A 20,182-nucleotide genomic window follows, 5' to 3' on the forward strand; every position below is an offset into this window, starting at 1 on the left:
AGAGATAAAAGGGAAGATAGCAAGAAAAATAAGAAACACCATTGGGAATAGGAAGAGAAGGGGGTCAGTTGGGAAATGATGAAAAACCACCAGCCCAGAACAGAAGAAAAACATGAGAGTCAATGCTGAGAAGCAGCTTGGTATAGAGGATAGACCTTCTAATTTGGGTTCTGCCTCTGTGCGACCTTGGACTTGTCACTTCACTTCTCTGTGTCTGTGACCTCATCTGGAAAATGGGGATTGAGACTGTGGGACAGGGACTGTGTCCAACCCGATTTGCTTGCATCCACCCCAGCGCTTAGTAGAGTGCCTGGAGTATAGTCAGCAGTTAACAAATATCATAATAATAATTATTGTTATATAGCAAATAACATACTAACGATGATAAAACCTCACAGCTTCTTCCACTCATTTAAATTAGCCATGAACAACTAATTGCTATCCCTTCGTATGTAAAGAAATGCTAGAAATTTGGCTCCTCCTTTGAAGAATTCATTGAAATTCCAAGGTGTATATTTTGCATACTGACTCATTGAATGGTAACTCCATCATCAATCATTAGCAAATATATAAGCCTAAATTCATAAAATATATTCATCTATATGTGTAGCAGATCATTTTAATAAAAATAAACCTCAAAGCTGAAGGGAAAATGAGGTAGTCAATATTTCATATTTAATGAGGATATGATTCTGCAGTATCCTTGGGCCATCTTTGAAATGCATGTGTGCAAAGGTTACAAGATGGTCAACATTGCCTTGTTGCAGTGTGGCTAGTGGAAAGAGCACGGGCCTGGGAGGATCTGGATTCTAATTCCCTCTCTGCCACTTACTTGCTGCATGCCCTTAGGCAAGTCACTTAATTTCTCGGTGCCTCTGTTTCTTCAACTGCAAAATAGGGATTAATAATAATAATAATGTTGGTATTTGTTAAGTGCTTACTATGTGCAGAGCACTGTTCTAAGCGCTGGTGTAGATACAGAGTAATCAGCTTGTCCCACGTGAGGCTCACAGTCTTAAACCCCTTTTACAAATGAGGTAACTGAGGCACAGAGAAGTTACGTGACTTGCCCACAGTCACACAGCTGACAAGTGGAAGAGCCGAAATTCGAACCCATGACCTGACTCCCAAGCCCGTGCTCTTTTTCCACTGAGCCACGACCTGTTATCCTGCCTGCTGAGGCTGTCTGGCCTAATTAACTTGCCCCTACTCTGGCGCTTAGAACAGTGTTTGACCAATAGTGAGCTCTTAACAAATACAATTAGAAATTATAAAAATTTAGATATTGAAATAAGTTCTTAAGGATGCTTGGAGAAGTGGTATCAATCAATATAATAGACTTGTTAAACCTGATTGCTTCCTTCAAGCAGCTTACAGTCTATAGCGGGAGATAGACATTGGAATACACTCCAGATAGGGGAAATGACAGCGTATCAGGATATGTGCACAAGTGTTGTGGGTTCGGATTGGAATGGATATCACGGATTTAAGGGATACAGATCCAGGTGCGTTGTGATGCAGTAGGGAGGACAAGTCAGACTTAGTGTTGGAAGCAGCATGGCCTCGAGGAGAGAACATGGTCTTGGGGAGTCAGTGCATCTGGATTCTAATCCTGGCTCCACCACTTTGCCTGCTGTGTGACCATGGGCACATCACTTCTTTGGACCTCAGTTTCTTCATCTGTAAAGTGAGGATTCAATGCTTGTTCTCCCTCCTGAGACTGTGAGCCTCAATTGGGACAGTTTCTGACCTGATTATTTTGTATCTACTCCAGTTTTCTGAGCAGTGTTTGTCACTTAGTAAGCATTTAACAAATACGATCATTGTTTTTTCTTGGAGATGTGATTTTAATAGGGATTTGAAGGTGGAGAGAGAGTTGGTCTGACTGATTTGAAGAAGGAGAAAGGAACTCTGACCCCCATCCCCTTAGACCTTATTAAACTATTTGTCCTCTTCCTTCTTTGCTCCCCAACCTCCCTGATCTTCAGTCACTCATTTTCTAATGGTTCCCTCCCCACTGCTTTAAAACATGCCTATGTATCCCCATCCTAAAAAAAAAAAGCCTCCTTTGAGGAACTCCTGTTAACACCCCATTTCCCTCCTACCATTCCTCTCTAAGCTCCTTGAATGAGTTGTCTGCCTCCAGTTCTTCTACAATTCTCTACTTGTCCCCCCTCCAATCTGGCTTCCGCCCCCTCCACTGTATGAACACTGCCCATTTCTATGTCAACCAATGACCTCCTTCTGGCCAAATCCTAGTGGCCTCTAATCCATCCTAATCCTCAAACTGTCAGCTGCCTTTAACACTGGACCACCCCCTTCTCCTGAAAACATTATCTAATCGGGGCTTCAGTGACACTGTCCTCTCCTGGTTCTCCTCTTATCTCTCTGGGAGAGCACAATAAAGTAAGTACACATGATCCTTGCCCTCGCAAAAGAAGAGGTGAATATTAAAATAAATTGCAGGTTGGAGAAGTAACCACGTCTAAAGATGCAAAAGTGCTATGGGGGTGGGAGAGGGTCGAGTACCCAGTGCTTAGGGGTTCAGACTCAACCAAAAGGATTTGGTGATTGGCTGGTTGAAAGAGAGGAGGTGTTAAGGACTTATTCTTGTCATTTATTTAGGTATTTAGTCGTTCAGTTGTATTTATTGAGCACTTACTGTGTGCAGAGCACTGTGAGACAGAAGGAGAGTGGCGTCGATGGCGATGGGAAGCCGTGGGAAGGTGAGGACTCAGTGAGGGAAGTTGAGTTCAGTTTGGGAAATGTTGAGCTTGATATGTTGGTGGGAAATCATGGTAGAAATGTACTTACTGTACTGTACTGAAGGTACAGTATGCTTACACTCTGCCATTTCCCTTATAGGTAATTCATTTTAATGTCCATCTGCCTTTCTAGGCCATAAACCCTTTGTGGGCAGGGATCATGCCTCTACTAACTCTATTCTATTATACTCCCCCGAGTGCTTACTACAGTGCACCACACACAGTAAACAAGTCATCTACATTCGCTGCCTTGAATTCCTCAACTCCAACTCTCCCCTGGACCCCCTCCAATCTGGCTTCCGTCCCCTCCACTCTACCGAGACTGCGCTCTCAGAGGTCACCCGTGACCTCCTTCTTGCCAAATCCCATGGCTCCTACTCCATTCTAATCCTCCTTGACCTCTAAGCTGCCTTTGAAACTGTCGACCATCCCCTTCTCCTCCACACCTCATCTCACCTTGGCTTCACGGACTCTGTCCTCTCCTGGTTCTCCTCTTACCTTTCTGGCCGCTCAATCTCGGTCTCTTTCGCAGGCTCCTCCTCTCCCTCCCATCCCGTAACTGTAGGCATTCCTCAAGGGTCAGTTCTTGTCCCTCTTCTGTTCTCCATCTATACTCACTTCCTTGGTGAACTCATTCGCTGCCACGGTTTCAACTATAATCTCTATGCAGATGACACCCAAATCTACATTTCCTCCCCAGTTCTCTCCCCCTCCCTCCAGGCTTGTATCTCCTCCTGCCTCCAAGACGTCTCCACCTGGATGTCTGCTCCCAACCTAAAACTCAAAATGTCCAAAACTGGCCTCCTTATCTTCCCTCCCAAGCCCTGTCCTCTTCCTGACTTCCCTGTCACTGTGGATGGTACGACCATCCTTCCCGTCTCTCAGGCCCGCAACCTTGGTGTCATCCTTGACTCAGCTTTCTCATTCACCCCACACATCCAATCCGTCATCAATGCCTGCCGGTCTCACCTTTACACCAATATCACCAAGATCCGCCCTTTCCTCTCCATCCAAAGGGCTGGTACAGGCTCTCATAATATCCTGACTGGATTATTGTGTCGCCCTCCTCTCAGATCTCCCTTCCTCCTGTCTATCCCCACTGCAGTCTATTCTTCATTCCACTGCCTGGATCATCTTCCTGCAGAAACGCTCTGGGCATGTCACTCCCCTCCTTGAAAACCTCCAGTGGTTGCCTGTCAACCTCCGCATGGAACAAACCTTCTCACTCTGGACTTCAAGGCTCTCCATCACCTTGCCCCCTCCTACCTCTCCTCCCTCCTCTCTACTGCCCACCCCGCGTGCTCCACTCCTCTGCCGCCCACCTCCTCACTGTCCCCCGGGCCACATCCTACCGCTGTCCTGGAACGCCCTCCCTCCTCACCTCCAACAAACTAATTCTCTTCCCCACTTCAAAGCCCTACTGAGAGCTCACCTCCTCCAAGAGGCCTTCCCAGACTGAGCTTCCCCTTTTCCTTCTGCTCCCTCTCTGCTCCCTCCCCCTTCACCTCCCCTCAGCTAAACCCCTTTTCCCCCCTTTCCCTCTGCTCCTCCCCTTTCCCTTCCCCTCAGCACTGTGCTCATTTGTATATATTTTTATTACCCTATTTATTTTGTTAATGAGGTGTACATCCCCTTGATTCTATTTATCGTGATTAAGTTGTCTTGTTTTTGTAATCTCCCCCAATTAGACTGTAAGCCCGTCAATGGGCAGGGATTGTCTATCTGTTGCCATATTGTACATTCCAAGTGCTTACTACCGTGCTCTGCACATAGTAAACACTCAATAAAAACTATTGAATGAATGAATAAAGACCATTGATCGATCGAGTGATTGAAAGAGAAGAACAAAACAGGAACAAAATGCTAATCACGCTTTCAATAGAATTATTTCTGTACGATATCACAAGCTTTCCTAATCATGACTCATCAGGATGTAAAATTACCAAACCGTAAATGTGATTAAATTACACATTGCATAATCATGCTCTAGAGATTTGTCAGGAGTATTAAGTGGCTTACACTGTTCTGGAATACAAATATTGTATACATTCTCTGTGGAAATCCAATTTTCCTAATGGTGGTACTTCTGATATTTTGAAGGTTGGAAGAAGAACTCTCTGCTAGCTGCGCTCTTGCCCAGAATTTGAAAGCGGATCTTCAGAGGAAAAAAGACGAATATGAAGATCTGAAAGAGAAACTGGCTGATGCCAAAAAGCAGATTCAGCAGGTACAGAATGAGGCAATAGCTACCCCCCTACCATTTTCCACACTAACCTTCACATGGTAAATCACTCCGTAACAACCAGTGTGTGAAAACAATATGGCCTTTGTCCTTAATTAATCAGTGGTATTTATTGAGCGCTTACTATGTACGTAGCACTGTACTTGGGAGAGTACGGTACAACAGAATTAGCAGACACCCTGCCCGTGACGGGCTTAAGTGGCTTACATTATAAAGTTTTATTAGGGAAAGTAGGGTAGTCCTCAAAATAATGTTTTCATTGATTCTAACTCAGAAATGTAGTGGTCAGATTTATTGAGTGCTCAACAAAGTGACATCTCCCTTGGCCATATAGAATTTGCTTGTCGTGGGCACCAAATGGAAAAATTAGTTCTATCAGTGCTTGAGCCGATGAAATGTTCTGTGGAGAGGTGTCGGGTTAGAAATTATATTTGCCTCAAAATGATTTAAGAAGGGGAAATGGAATCATTTTTATCCACATGGACAGAAAAGCCTATAGAAAATGTGAGTAGCTTGCTTGATGAATTGGTTTAAACCCATGTCTTGAATTCTTTAGCTGCATTTTGAGAACAAGATTAAATGATACCTTACATTTGCGGTTTCACTAAACTTGGACGTTGTCTAAATCTGATCCAGACACATGAACTTAATTTGGAAGTTTCACCCTTGCTGATGAAAATTTTCCCTGATTTTTTTCCTTGATTTTTTTCCTTCAATTTCTAATTACTCAAACTTTACTGCATATAGTAGTATAGCATTGAAATTCCTGAACGCAAATGTGTCTCCGGTTATTTTTCTGACATCCCTTGTCTTTCTGGAATGTACTATTATTATTATTACTGGTAATAATAATGATCATATTTATTGAGTGCTTACTGTGTGCAAAGTACTGTACTGAGTGCTTGGGAGAGTACAATATGACATCAAATACATTCCCTGCCACAGTGAGCTCACAGGCTAGTGGGGAGCTACTACTTGACAGTCTTTGTTTATCCACCACGGACCATCTCTAAAGGGAGAAGAAACTTTGTAAAATAGTGTAAGATCAAAGTGTAGTTGGGTTTAACTGATCATTTAGAGTAAAGGAAAATGAGCTGATAATTTGAAACCGCAGCAAATAAGTTTGCAGTCTGTGCTTTTCTATTAAAAGCTTTGAAAGAAATGCTCAAATCTAAAGCAGTCAACATCTCTAAGAAGATTTGTTTTTAATGTTTCTCCGCAGGTATCTGCAATATGTGAAGAGGAGAAATTATTGAGGAACAAAGTTAATGATCTAGAGAAAATTAAAAAACAATTTGCTCAGGAACTCATTGCCAAACAACAAGTCATTCAACAACTTAAGGTAATTTAAAAAAAATTCTTTTTAAGATCTCCTTGAGGGGATACGTGGGCAGGTTCTTTGGCCCTTTCTATTTCTTACCCACTTGGTCATGCTGTTTTTCTGGAGGGGGTAGTAAGAGGATTTTGATCCCTCAGCACTTTTGAGAGTCTTCTCTCTTGTCGGTTAATCGGTGATGGTATTTATTGAGCTGTTCCCTTGCACAGAGCCCAATACTAAGTGATTGAGTGAAATGAATGATTCCTTTTTTGCTACAGCCCTCAGTCCCAGATCTTATTCCTAGTATTAGTATTATTCCTCCTATGCATTAATCATCATCCAAACCAGTTTCCCAGCTTTAGGCCCCAATGATGCTGCCCATGTTTCTGCGGAAGTTACTCGAGCTGATCGAGTGCTTTAAAGCCTGTAGTAAGTAGTCAGTGGCTTTTGGGCTACAAGCTGCCTGGCTCCAAATCTTTTGCCCCAGCAATAGATGAGGACATTAGGTTTATCGAATTCTTCCTTACTACAGGTTTTAAAGCACTCGATCAGCTCGCCCCACCCTATCTCACCAATCTTCTAGTCCAGCCCAGCCCGCACACTCCGATCCTCTAGCACTGCCTCAATGTGCCCCATCTTGTCTGTCTCTCCACAAACCCCTTTCTCACGCCCTCCTTCTAGCCTGGAACTTCCTCCCCCTCCATATACACCAGACCCCCGCACTTTCCACCTTCAAAACATTACTGAGGTCACATCTCCTCCAAGAGGCCTTCCTCGATTTAAGCCCTCTTTTCCCCGACTCGCTCTCCCGTCTGTGTCATGTACGCATCTCAATCTGTGACCTTTAGACACTTGATATTTGCCCCACCTCCAACCCCACGGCACTTATACATGACTCTAAATTATATACCTTAAATTATTGATTCATATTAATGTCTGTCTCCCTCTCTAGACGGTAAGCTTGTTTAATTGGCCAGGAATGTGCCTGCTAATGCTGTTGTACTCTCCCAAGTGCTTAGTACAGTGCTCTGCACATAGTGACCACTCAATAAATGCCACTGATTGATTGACAGTGTTGAATGACTCAAGCAAATGAATTTTAGCTCTGTGGTAATTGGTCTCTCCCCTGCCCAACCCTCCATGCTTAAGTCAACCTTAAGCTTGTTGTGGGCAGGGAATGAGTGTTTATTGTTGTATTGTATTCTCCTAAGTGCTTAGTACAGTGCTGTGTACCCAATAAGCGCTCAATAAATTCGATTGAGTGAAATGAATGATTGCCTTTTTGCACCAACCAGGTGCAAATGATTCCTTTTTTGCGTGAGCCCTCAGTCCCAGATCTTATTCCTAGTATTATTCTTCCTATGCATTAATCATCATCCAACCCAGTTTTCTAGCTTTAGGCTCCAATGATGCCACCCGTGTTTCTGAGGAAGTTATGGAATATATTTAATCTATTTTTGTGGATTTTTGTAGGATCAGCTGAAGAACGAGAAGGCGGAAGAGACCGTTCAGCAGTACCGCAGCGCATGCGAAGGTTAGAAGCGTCCTTTTCTCCTCGTCTGGGAGAATGCAGTGAAATGGGGGGCCACGGATGTGCTTCGGTTAGACGTTACTAGGTTAAAGAGGGAAACCCATAGCAGCTGCTTTTAAAAGTGGGAGAAATTCTTGAAAGGATTGACTCTGGCAGCCAAATCTAGGGACTGAATTGAGAACCAATCGTGGAAGTATTGAGTAGGGCTTCAACACAGATCACAGAAAAAACAAGCCCTGTCACATTGATCTGGGAAAAGCGAGGGGACCAGTAGATGAAGAGGAAACAGAAAACAGGATTTCTTGGAGCTGTTAGCGGCCTTAAAAGACAAGGCACTTCCACCTCTCAAGCCTGTTCTGCAACCTGGTCTAGTGGATAGAGCACAGATCTGGGATTAAGAAGGACCTGGGTTCTAATGCTGGCTCTGCCACTTGTCTGCTGTGAGACCTTGGGCAAGTCACTTCACTTCTCTGTGCCTCAGTTACCTCATCTGCAAAATGGGTTTCAGACTCTGAGCCATATATGGGACAGGGGCTGTTGAATCTGATTATCTACTATCTACCCCAGCGCTTAGAACAGTGCCTGGCACATAGTAAGCGCTGAACAGTGCCACAAGTATTATTATTGTTATTCCTCCTTGAGCTGCTGTCCTCAGCAGCTTAGTTAAAACTCAATCAGCAGCCCTCTAACCGACATATTTGTTCTTCTCTGGCTTAGCCCAAGCTAAAGTGTCATTTTGTAGGCCATCCCTTCTTCACGTCGTTTGGTACAACTTGAAAATGTGTTTTAGAAGCCAATTCTTAGATCTATATAGAATGTAATGCATGTGCCTTTTCTCCTTTTAGAACAGCAGCCAGGAAGTCATCAGTCAGTACTGTTTATTGGGCATGCTTTATTTATTCAATCATATTTATTGAGAGCTTACTGTGTGCAGAACACTCTACTAAGTGTTTGGAAAGTACAATTCGGCAACAGGCAATCCCTCTCCAACAGTGGGCACACAGATTAGAAGGGGGTGACAGACAACAAAACAAGTAGGCATCAATGCCATCAAAATAGATAAGTAGAATCATAGATAGGGAAGAGGGTAGAGCAGAGGGATGGAGTAGGGGCAATGGGGAGGGGTAGAGGAGCAGAGGGAAAGAGGGGCTCAGTCTAGGAAGGCCTCCTGGAGGAGGTGAGCTCTCAATAGGGCTTTGAAGTGGGAGAGAGAGCTAGTTCGGCGGATGTGAGGAGGGAGGGCATTCCAGGTCAGAGGTAGGACGCGGGCCAGGGGCCAGCGGCGGGACAGACAAGAACGAGGCACAGTGAGGAGGTTAGCGGCAGAGGAGCAGAGTGTGCAGGCTGGGCTGTAGGAGGAGAGAAGGGAGGTGAGGTAGGGGGCAAGGTGAAGGAGAACTTTGAAGCCAAGAGTAAGGAGTTTTTGCTTGATACGAAGGTTGATAGGCAGCCACTGGAGATCCTTGAGGAGGGGGGTGACATGCCCAGAGCATTTCTGTAGGAAGATAATCCGGGCAGTAGAGTGAAGTATAGACTGAAGTGGGGAGAGACAGGAGGGTGGGAGATCAGAGAGAAGGCTGATGCAGTAATCCAGTCGGGATATGATGAGAGATTGTACCTGCAAGGTAGCAGTTTGGTTGGAGAGAAGAGGGCAGATCTTGGCGGTGCTGTGAAGGTGAGACTGGTAGGTTTTAGTGATGGATTGGATGTGTGGGGTGAATGAAAGAGAGGAGTCAAGGATGACACCAAAGTTGTGGGCTTGTGAGACGGGAAGGATGGTAATGCTGTCCACAGTGACAGGGAAGTTAGGGAGAGGACAGGGTTTGGGAGGGAAGATAAGGAGCTCAGTCTTGGACATGTTGAGTTTTAGGTGGCGGGCGGACACCCAGGTGGAGATGTCAAGGTGACGAGCACTGTACTAAGCAACAGGAAGAGTAAGATAGAGATAACGAACACAATCCCTGCCTTAAGAAGCTTGCAGTCTAGTGAGGGAGACTGACATTAAAACAATTACCAGGTAGGAGGATAAAGGAAAAGTAGTTTTTAGTTCAGGGACTGTGCCCAACCCAATTTGCTTGTATGCATCCCAGCACCTAGAACAGTGCCTGGCACGTAGTAAACGCATACCAAATGCCATGAAAAACCCTCACTACAATCAGCATAACGAGATTCTACTTTGGCAGTCTCCTGCCAGGGTCATAATCACATTACAACTCCTGTACTTAATATGATTACGTGCTGTAATTTACTTTAATAAAGGTTAACTAATTGTTTAGTATTGTCTATCATTATAGTATGTAGTTGTAATGAAATTTCATAGTGCTCTTCAAGAGTTTCTGGAACTAATTTTGTAAAATGGAAATCCACTGGAAAAATGTAGTTCACAATACAATCACACTTTCAAAGAGCATAACCCAGGTGTATCATCCGGTATGCTTTTATTCATCTCTACGTCTGCATCCGTCCTAGAGGTTTTTGACAGAAAGATGCCGTTCAGCTCTTAATGTGGGTGTGCATTTCTATTTAAAAAGCATCTGTGAATATTCAACCTGCAGCTTAGCACAGTGCATATATATCTTCCCTTATCTTGAAGGTGGAAAAAAGCTTATCAAGCAATACATTTCCTAGCTGTGTTGCAAATTTGAAAATGAAATTTTCCAGAGAACGATACCTTCGTATTTGTATTGGATCATTAGCTCCTATAGGACAGGAAGCCCACCTGTTAACCAGACACGTGTCATGTTCAGCGACAGTGTGAGACCAGAAGAAATGGTAGCTGGAGGGAAGAGACAGAGTGCCTAGAACCCTTTTCTATGGAGAATTGTACTGATGGAATAACCACTTCTGTCATGTTTAAATTCAGGCTCTCCCCTTGGAATTCCAAGCCGAAGTCTGGAATGACATCTGCTGTGGCCTGTGGGTTGAGTGTGGGACTCAGTCTGGGGCAATGCAGATTTCTGGAAACACAGAAGTGCAGCCAAAAGGGCAGAGGACCCAGGGCTGGTTGCAGCAAACCAGGGCTAGAGAGTCGGAGATGTCAGCCCCGAGACTGTGGCATTCCAGTCTGACGTGTGTGTTCTGATTCAGCGGTGTTTCACTGTCCCCGGTGCTTCTACTAAAAATAAATACTGTGTGTTATTGTTAAGTGTCTTTGAGCTTTAGCCAGGAAAGAAGACCCCATAGGTTTGGTTGGATTAGAGTAGTCTTGCCAGCTACTGTGTTCAGGCTAGACTGTAAACTCAGCCTCTAGACGGTAAGCTCGTTGTGGGCAGGGAATGTGTCTGTTACGATGTTGTTTTGTACTCTCCCTAGCGCTTTAGTACAGTGCTTTGCACACAGTAAGTGTTCAAATACCATTGATAGAAGAGTTAAATTGAAAATGGAAGATAATCTTATTCTGTATTTAGATTTTTCTCTTCAACGGGATGAACAGACCAGTTGAGAAGAGGTAACTTTGGAGTAGCAATTTTTTTTTTTTAGCTTCATCTCGAGCTCAAGATGAAGTACTGTACCAACATTGCACATAAGATTGTTTTAAGAAATGAGCAGCCAAGATACTGAAGGCAGAATTTTAATGTGTTAAATATGGGCATTTAAGGGAGCTTCAATATTTAGCTTTTGAGTAGATACATTGATGTCGGCGAGGGCCTACATGAGTCATCTCAATTTTAGAATTTTAATGAGTCAAAATGCTTAAAATATAGATTTCATTTGATATTTTCAAGGAGTTGCCACAGTTAACTCTCTTCTGGAGTATTTTGGCTTTTGATTGTTGGACCAAATGTATTCAAAGGTGTTCATTTTCCGAAGAACGCTTATTTCCCATAGCATTTAGGTCTGGAGGACCAGAGGAAAAAGAAACAATGCTAATGGAATAGAGAATGTCTATCTACACTTTCAGATTTGAAAATTAAGGAGAAGATTATTGAAGACATGCGAATGACGTTGGAAGAACAGGAACAGACCCAGCTGGAACAGGATCGAGTGCTGGAGGCTAGAATGGAAGAAGCCGAAAGGCTGGCTGCAGGTAACGGTTGTGAAAATTGCTTAACATCTCAACCATACTGCTTAGTTTTCTTTTGTTTCCCATTTCTATGGTATATTCACTGGTACTGTAGTTCTAAAAATATTGGACTCTCTTTAGCTTCCGATCTGGAGAACTTTGGAACAGGGACAAATTAGAGCAAGGGAGTACTTATAGTTGCAATTGGAAAATAAAAGTATTATTTATCGCCCCCTTTTACAAACAGAACTGGAAAAGTGGCAGCAAAAATACAAGGAGTTGGAGACCAAGAGCAGAGATGAAATGCAGCAAAATACCAATCAAAATCATGAGGGGACCAACACCGCGACACTCAATGAAGAGCTTATTAAGTTAAAAGAACAGATGGAGGTAAGACCGCTTAAATTTGCTTGGTTTTAATTTTATAATCATTCTCTTTACCTCTGAGATTTTTGAGTCCTCTGTGGTCCAGGGACTGGGTTCGGTCTGATTGTGAGGTATGTATCGCAGTGCTTGACACATATTAAGTGCTTTGCAAATGCCACACTTTTTAAGCTCCTCAATCAGTCATTTTTCTTGAGTGCTTATTGGTACAGAGTATTATACTAAACTCTCTCTTGAGTACAATATAACAGAGCTGGTAGACACATTCCCTGGCCACAGTGAGCTTACTGTCTAGAGAGGGATTTCTCAAAGGCAGCAATCGTGTCTACCAACTCATTGTTTTATATTGTCCCAAGGCCTTAGTACCCTGCTCTGCCCAGAGGCCTCAGTTCCTCTGATGGATTCATCCAAGTGACATAGAATTTAATAAAATGCAAGCAAATTAAGGATGGATTTACAAGCTGCCTATTTACTAAAGGAGAACTTGGAAAAACGGCTTCACATCATTACATCGTGTAAAAATGTTCAAGGAAATGTGAGTGTAGTTATAAAACACCGAAAAGAAATCTGAAAGTGGAAATCTTGTCTTGACCATATAAATGTAGGCTACAGCAACCGAAACCTGGAAATTGAGATTCTTGTCACTCCACGAATGATGCATTCATTTTGTCCACTCAGCTACTACCCTCCCCTTTCTTTGTTTCTACACTTTTGTGGTACTCTTTTTAAACAATTTTTCTCTAAGAACTGCTATTGAAGGTGCCACCTGTGGAATTGAATGTGTGTTTATTTTAACATTCATTTTAGAGGGAAATTTGAGAAAAATAAAATTGCAGCAATTTCCATGTAATCTGAACCCTGGAGTATAAATGTGATTTTCCTGTTCAATGTGGTATTTGGGGCACTTCTAGTAAATGATAAACATAACTCTAAATTGGTGTAGCTGAGGATTACCTAGCTACAAAAGTTTTGGAAACATTTTGCTTCCAAATTCTGACAGTCAACTATCAGAAAAAATGGGAAATCACTTATTCTGTAAATGAGAATTATTTTATATCAAACTATTCTTCGTTGTCTAGACGCACAACATTATATTGTAGTAATAAGATATAGCAAGTGTAAGAATCAAGTGTTTTGGAACTATGCTGAGATAAATAATACTCCAGTGTTTTGATTAGCCAAATAAAATTTTTTCAAAGTGCTTATTTCTAAATAAAGTAATATTTTAAACACTTTCTATTGCAGTATTATTCATAGTTGTAAATCAGATACCTTGGTTAGACTAATAGTAGTGATAGCATTTACTGAGCGTCACACACTTAGCTGTTGCTAAGTATAAAACAAGTGACCTATAATAATAATTATAATAATTGTGGTATTGTTCAAGCACTTACTATGTGTTATTTACTAAGCGCTCGCGTAGACACGAGAAAGTCGGGTCAGACACGATTCCTGTCCCACGTGGGGCTCACAGTCTCAATCCCCATTTTACAGATGAGGTAACTGAGACACAGAGAAGTGACTTGCCCAGGGCTACATGGCAGACAGGTGGTGGAGCTAGGATTAGAACCCAGGTCCTTCTGACTCCCAGGCCCGTGCTCTATCCACTAGGCCACGCTGCTTTCTCATTTCCTGCCCAAAAGGACCTCCTTACACTCTTTAATTAGACCCGCTTCCAATTGGGAGGGAATCCTAAAGTCATCGAACAATATAGCAGCCTTTCTTATCTTAAGTAGGATATATCAAGCTAACGGTAACAGTTAAAAATATTTACAGCTCTCCAGGATTTAATGTCCCTTGTAATCAGGAACTTTATGTAACCAACGGACTGGAAAGAACCGCAAGAGCCCAGTTATTCAGTCTCTCATGTTTCAGGAGACTTCAGTGAAGGAGAGGGTTGGCAAACTCAGATTTGCTGGTGGACTGAATTTTTTTTTTCTTTTGAAGAGCTGGAGTTCAGACTGATTTGTGTTGGACTTAGAGGAGAGATAGGGGAAGCATGTCAGAGCTAAACGCTCAGGTGCTATGTTTTGGTCTCATTCATTCATTCAGTCGTATTTATTGAGCGCTTACTGTGTGCAAAGCACTGTACGAAACACTTGGGAGAGTACAACAGCAGACACATTCCCTGCCCACAACGAGCTTACCGTCTAGAAAACTGTACTGCGCTCTACCAAGCATTTAGGACTCTGTATACAGGAAGCAGGGAATGTGTCTGCGTTGCGTTGTACTCTCCCAAGTGCTTCGGTCAAGAGGAGGCCCACAGTCTCCAGAGCATCCAAGTACTGTTTTGTCCTCAGTTCTTCTGCTTTTCTTAGAATGGGGTTGAACCTGTTGGAAGAATCCGGAAAGGGAGGATACCTGGGTCCAAGGATCGTGCATATTTGACAAACAACCACAGAGTGAACATTGACCAAATATTAGGGAAGCAGCATTTCCTAGTGGAAAGAGCACAGGCCTGGGAGTCATAGGACCTGGGTTCTAATCCCAGTTCCACCTCTTATCTGCTTTGTGATCTTGAGCAACTCACTTAACTTCTCTTTGCCTCAGTTCCCTCATGGTGTATGGTGTATCTGCCCCGGTGCTTAGTACAGTTCTTGGCATACAGTGAATGCTTAACAAATATCACAAATTATTATTTGGTTTTCTTGCTTTGCTTTTTCGTGTCTCGCACACTGAGAAGCGGCATGGCTTAGTGGAAAGAGGATGGGCTTGGGAGTCAGAGGATGTGGGTTCTAATTCTGGCTCCGCCACTTGTCTGCTGTGTGACCTTGCACAAGCCACTTAACTTCTCTGTGCTTCAGTTACCTCATCTGTAAAATGGGGATTGATTATGAGCCCCACATGGGACAACCTGATTACCTTATATCTACCCCAGCGCTTACAACAGTCTTTGGCACATAGTAAGTACTTAAATTCCATAATACCATACAAACCAAATACCGTAATTATCATTATTGCTCTGGTCTCCTTCAGCTTGCTCCTTTACCCAATCCCCTTCACCCCACTCATGTCATTGTTCCTTTCTCCCTGCGCTGTGGGGAGGCAGCTTGGCCTAGTGGAAAGAGCCCTGGATTGGGAGCCAATAGACTTGGGTTCTAGATCTAGCTCTGTTGCTTACCTGCCGTGTGATCTTAACCTCTCTGTGCCTCCATTTCATCCTCTGTAAAATCGGGATTACATACTTTCTTTTCCCTCTTACGTTCTCGAAAGAGGGGAGAACTCTTAGACTGTAAGTTCCATGTCGAACAGGTTCTGCATCTGACTTGATTACCTTGTATCTACCCCAGTGCTGGCCGGTCATTCTCGGTCTTCTTCGCAGGCTCCTCCTTCCCCTCCCATCCTCTAACTGTTGGAGTTCCTCAAGGGTCAGTTCTCGGCCCTCTTCTGTTCCCCATTTACACTCACTCCCTTGGTGAACTCATTCGCTCTCCCGGCTTCGACTACCATCTCTACACAGATGACACGCGGATCTACATCTCCGGCCCTGTCCTCTCCCCCTCCCTTCGGGCTCGCATCTCCTCCTGCCTCCGGGATGTTTCCACCTGGATGTCGGCCCGCCACCTAAAACTCAACATGAGCGAGACTGAGCTCCTCATCTTCCCTCCCAAGCCCGGTCCTCTCCCAGACTTCCCTATCATCGTGGATGGTACGTCCATCCTTCCCATCTCTCGGGCCCGCAACCTCGGTGTCATCTTTGACTCGTCTCTCGTTCACCCCACACATTCGATCCATTACCGAGACCTGCCGGTCGGTCTCACCTTTACAATATCTCCAAGATCCGCCCTTTCCTCTCCACCCAAACGGCTACCTTACTGCTACGGGCTCTCGTTATATCCCGGCTAGACTACTGTGTCAGCCTTCTCTCCGATCTCCCTTCCTCCCGTCTCTCCCCGCTCCAGTCTATTCTTCACTCTGCTGCCCGGCTCATCTTCCTGCAGAAACGATCTGGGCGTGTCACTCCCCTTCTTAAACACCTCCAGTGGTTGCCTATCGACCTCCGCTCCAAACAAAAACTCCTCACTCTAGGCTTCGAGGCTCTCCATCACCTTGCCCCTTCCTACCTCTCCTCCCTTCTCTCTTTCTACCGCCCACCCCGCACACTCCGCTCCTCCGCCGCCCACCTCCTCACCGTCCCTCGGTCTCGCCCATCCCGCCGTCGACCCCCGGGCCGCGTCCTCCCGTGGTCCCGGAACACCCTCCCTCCTCACCTCCGACAATCTAATTCTCTTCCCCTCTTCAAATCCCTACTTAAAACTCACCTCCTCCAAGAGGCCTTCCCAGACTGAGCTCCCCCCCCTTTTTCCCTCTGCTCCCTCTACCCCCCCTTCACCTCTCCGCAGCTAAACCCTCTTCTCCCCCCTTTCCCTCTCCTCCTCCCCCTCTCCCGTCCCACCCTCTCAGCACTGTACTCGTCCGCTCGACTGTATTTCGACTGTATCACCCTATTTATTTTGTTTTTTTGTTTAACGAGATGTATATCACCCTGATTCTATTTAGTTGCCATTGTTTTTATGAGGTGGTGGTCTCCTTGACTCTATTTATTACCGTTGTTATTGTCTGCCTGTCTCCCCCGATTAGACTGTAAGCCCGTCAAACGGCAGGGACTGTCTCTTATCTGTTGTTGACTTGTTCATTCCAAGTGCTTAGTACAGTGCTCTGCACATAGTAAGCGCTCAATAAATGCTATTGAATGAATGAATAAGTGTGGTGGGGTTAGGGACGGGTGATCTCTTCATTCCACAGAGCTGAACTAACTTCCTTGGAACAGTAGAAAGCTATTGAAAATGGGAACCAATTGTGGAAAATGCAGTCCAGAGATGCAAGCTAGCTTTCAATTTCTTAAACTGCCCATCTGCAATCATTCTTTCTTCAAATGCAGGGGGCAGAGTGGCACGATTTTTCCTGCCCATTGGTTTCTTTGCTTTTATCTTTGTTGAAAACCCACTAGGTACGTGATAGAATACTAAACACCGCATGTTTAGCACTTCTTTTGTATCGCCTTAGGAATCTGAAAAGAAGCATGAGGCAGATAGAAGGAAATGGGTGGAAGAAAAAATGGGGCTTATCACTCAAGCAAAAGAAGCTGAAAACCACCGAAACAGAGAAATGAAAAAATATACCAAAGATCGAGAGCGTCATGCAAAACAACAGACTGAACTGGTAGGTCACCGCTCTCTGAACCTGATATATTCTACTGTTGAAATCGTACTCTCCCAAGTGCTTAGTACAATGTTCCACACACAGTAAGTGCTCAATAAATACCATTGATTGGTTATTTGGGTCTGTTATTTAAGAGCCTTGCTGGACCATTCTACCCCCATCCCAAACATTTATAGATGGCTGTTGAATACGTTCACTTAGAGTGAGTGTTTTTTAATCTAAATTTGCCACATCTTAAGTACCGACGACTCTAAAACCTCTGATAATTCTGTGCCCCGCCTCGCCAAAAAAATGCTGTGAGATACAGCAGCTATATACCCAAGAACAAAGTGTCGAAACCAAATCCAACTGTTAAAATAGCTCATAATTTCAAATTATCATGCTTCAAGGGAAGGAGCAGTCAAGCATCACTTTTTGAAAATACTTGTATTTTTCTATCTTGGCTACTTCAGATTTTAGATTTTCCCCCCTCTACCTCCATTCTATTTGACTCCATTTCCCCTGTGGAGGAGAAAATGAGCAAGATGGAACAGCATGAGCAAGGAGTCAGAGCTGAGTGAGTGAAACAAGGCATAGTGGGAAGGTTACTCTCCTCCCATCCCCACAGCATTGACGTATAGCTCCTTATATTCTGTTGTTTCCCCCTACCTGAACCTTATTTTAATATCTGCCTTCCTTGCTAGATTCTAAGGTTCTGTAGGGCAGGATCATGTCTACTTATTCTCCCATGTGCTAAATTTAATGCTCCACACACATTTAGTGCTTAATAAATATCACTGAAGATGAAGAGGATATTGACAAGGTATTTTTGACACCCAGGGTAGATTTCTAATAAGAAAATCAAAAGTGATCATGGTTCTCTTCCAAGAAGACTTGAGTAATAGTTAGAATTGAATATCCAGCAAAAATGTCTCTTTCTCTGGTTCTCTGATCAATCAATTGTATTTATTGAGCATTTACTATGTGCAGAGCACTGTACTAAGTGCTTGGGAGAGTTTAACAGAATTATTTGTTCATTCAATTGTATTTATTGAGCACTCAGCAATAATCTTAATTGTCATGCCTATTAAGTGCTTACTGTGTGCCAAGCACTGGGGTAGATACAGGTTAATCAGGCTGGACACAGTCCTTGTCCCACATGGGGCTCACACTCTTATGCCCATTTTACAGATGAGGTAACTGAGGCCCAGAGAAGTGAAGTGACTTACTCAAGGTCACAGAACGGACATGTGATGGAGTCGGGATTAGAATCCAGGTCCTTCTGACTCCCAGACCCGTGCTCTATCCACTAAGCCACACTGCTTCTTAACATGTTTAAGCAGACACCACAGACAGGTGGCAAAGCCGGGATTAGAACCCTGGTCCTTCTGACTCCCAGACCCATGCTGTATCGGTCTGGCAACTTAGCTAAGAGCCTTAACAATGCTTACGACTAAAGGTATATGTAGTTTACAACAGTTTTCAAAGACCGAAGACACTAGATATACTGAAGATCTCATGGAGATTTTGCGATCAGGCTTGGCGATAGCATACACGTCTTCTTTAGAGGCAGCAGAGATCCAGAAGTAATAAGGCGTCCAAAGCCCAGTGGAATTCTAAGCTTTTCTCCCATTTGGGTCATGTCCTTTTAAGAAAGAAAAATCTAATTTTCTTTGGCATTCCAGATTTTTTACTGAAGTAATATTTCTTTGAGAAGTGTTGGAGGAGGCCACCGATCCCAAGCTTTCGAGACGCTGCCAAACTTTATAGCTGGACCGCTGAATCCATATGTTGAGTCAGTTCAGATTCTTGATCCAGGTAGCGGGAAGAAGGCCAAAGATGTTGCAAAGAAAGCAAATGACCCGATTTTTAGACCTCCTTCTCCAGACTGAGCATAGGGTCAAGTGGGCAGTTCCTCGCAACCCTGCTGCTGTCCTGACTCAGTCTTGTGGCTCCACTGTTTCTTCCAGGAATCGGAAAGCTTGTGATTTAAGTCCTGTAATTTCACAGTGTCTTTCCAGACTTATCTAAACTATTAATTCCTTCCAAATACTCATCGGAATACAAATTGTACTTTGTGTGATTTAATTTATCTTCAGTGTATTAGAGAGAGACCTAAAATTGTAATGGAGTCTAGGTTTCCTCCCCCCACATCAGAAAAATCAAAGGAAAATAGTTTAATCTATTTGGGAAAGTAAGAGAGTTACTATTAAACCACCGGAAGTTAACTGAAAATGAAAAAAAAAATCCACATTTCTGTCCTTGACTACTTCTTATGGATTAAGTTGAAAAAGTGACATTTGAAAAAGTGACATTTTAGTTAGTTTAAGTGAATTCAAGTTCTTGGTGCAGGTGAAGGCGTTCTGTTTTTTAACAAAACTATTTTAGTGGACTTGATTGCCTTACACGTATTTCTTTTTGAGGTGTCCAAAGTATGTTTCAACCCAAACAGTTTCAGAGTATTGTGTCCTAACTGCTGCATGTTTTTGTTTAGGAAAGGCTTACTACTCAGCTGGCAGAGAAGGAGAGCGACCTTCAGAAGTGGCGTGAAGAGCGAGATAAATTGGTTGCCATCTTAGAAATACAGCTCAAAACTCTGCTATCCAGTAACGTGGAGAAAGATAATGAAATCAAGCAACTCAAAAAGACTATATCAGAGAACCCGGTAAATTCTTTATTGCCAGGCATCGTACTAAGCTCTGGGGTAGACCCGAGATATTGGGGTTGGACGGTCCTAGGACTCTCAGTTTTGATCCCTATTTTACAGGAGAGGTAACTAAGGCCCAGAGAGGTGAAG

General features: G+C 43.6%; 1 protein-coding gene across 3 annotated transcripts in view; it reads left to right on the top strand.

Moving 5' to 3' along the window:
* Window positions 1–20,182, top strand: part of KIF20B (kinesin family member 20B) — an 81,092-nt gene that overhangs the window by 45,291 nt on the left and 15,619 nt on the right. For all 3 annotated transcript variants that reach the window (XM_029060521.2, XM_029060523.2, XM_029060522.2), the window contains exons 18-24: window positions 4,866–4,992; window positions 6,230–6,349; window positions 7,799–7,859; window positions 11,758–11,883; window positions 12,107–12,249; window positions 17,251–17,406; window positions 19,880–20,050. In XM_029060521.2, the coding sequence (XP_028916354.1) occupies window positions 4,866–4,992; window positions 6,230–6,349; window positions 7,799–7,859; window positions 11,758–11,883; window positions 12,107–12,249; window positions 17,251–17,406; window positions 19,880–20,050 (904 nt within the window). The remainder of the gene's footprint in view (window positions 1–4,865; window positions 4,993–6,229; window positions 6,350–7,798; window positions 7,860–11,757; window positions 11,884–12,106; window positions 12,250–17,250; window positions 17,407–19,879; window positions 20,051–20,182) is intronic.

The sequence above is a fragment of the Ornithorhynchus anatinus genome, chromosome 3 (genome assembly GCF_004115215.2).
Source record: "Ornithorhynchus anatinus isolate Pmale09 chromosome 3, mOrnAna1.pri.v4, whole genome shotgun sequence".
Lineage (NCBI taxonomy): Eukaryota > Metazoa > Chordata > Mammalia > Monotremata > Ornithorhynchidae > Ornithorhynchus > Ornithorhynchus anatinus.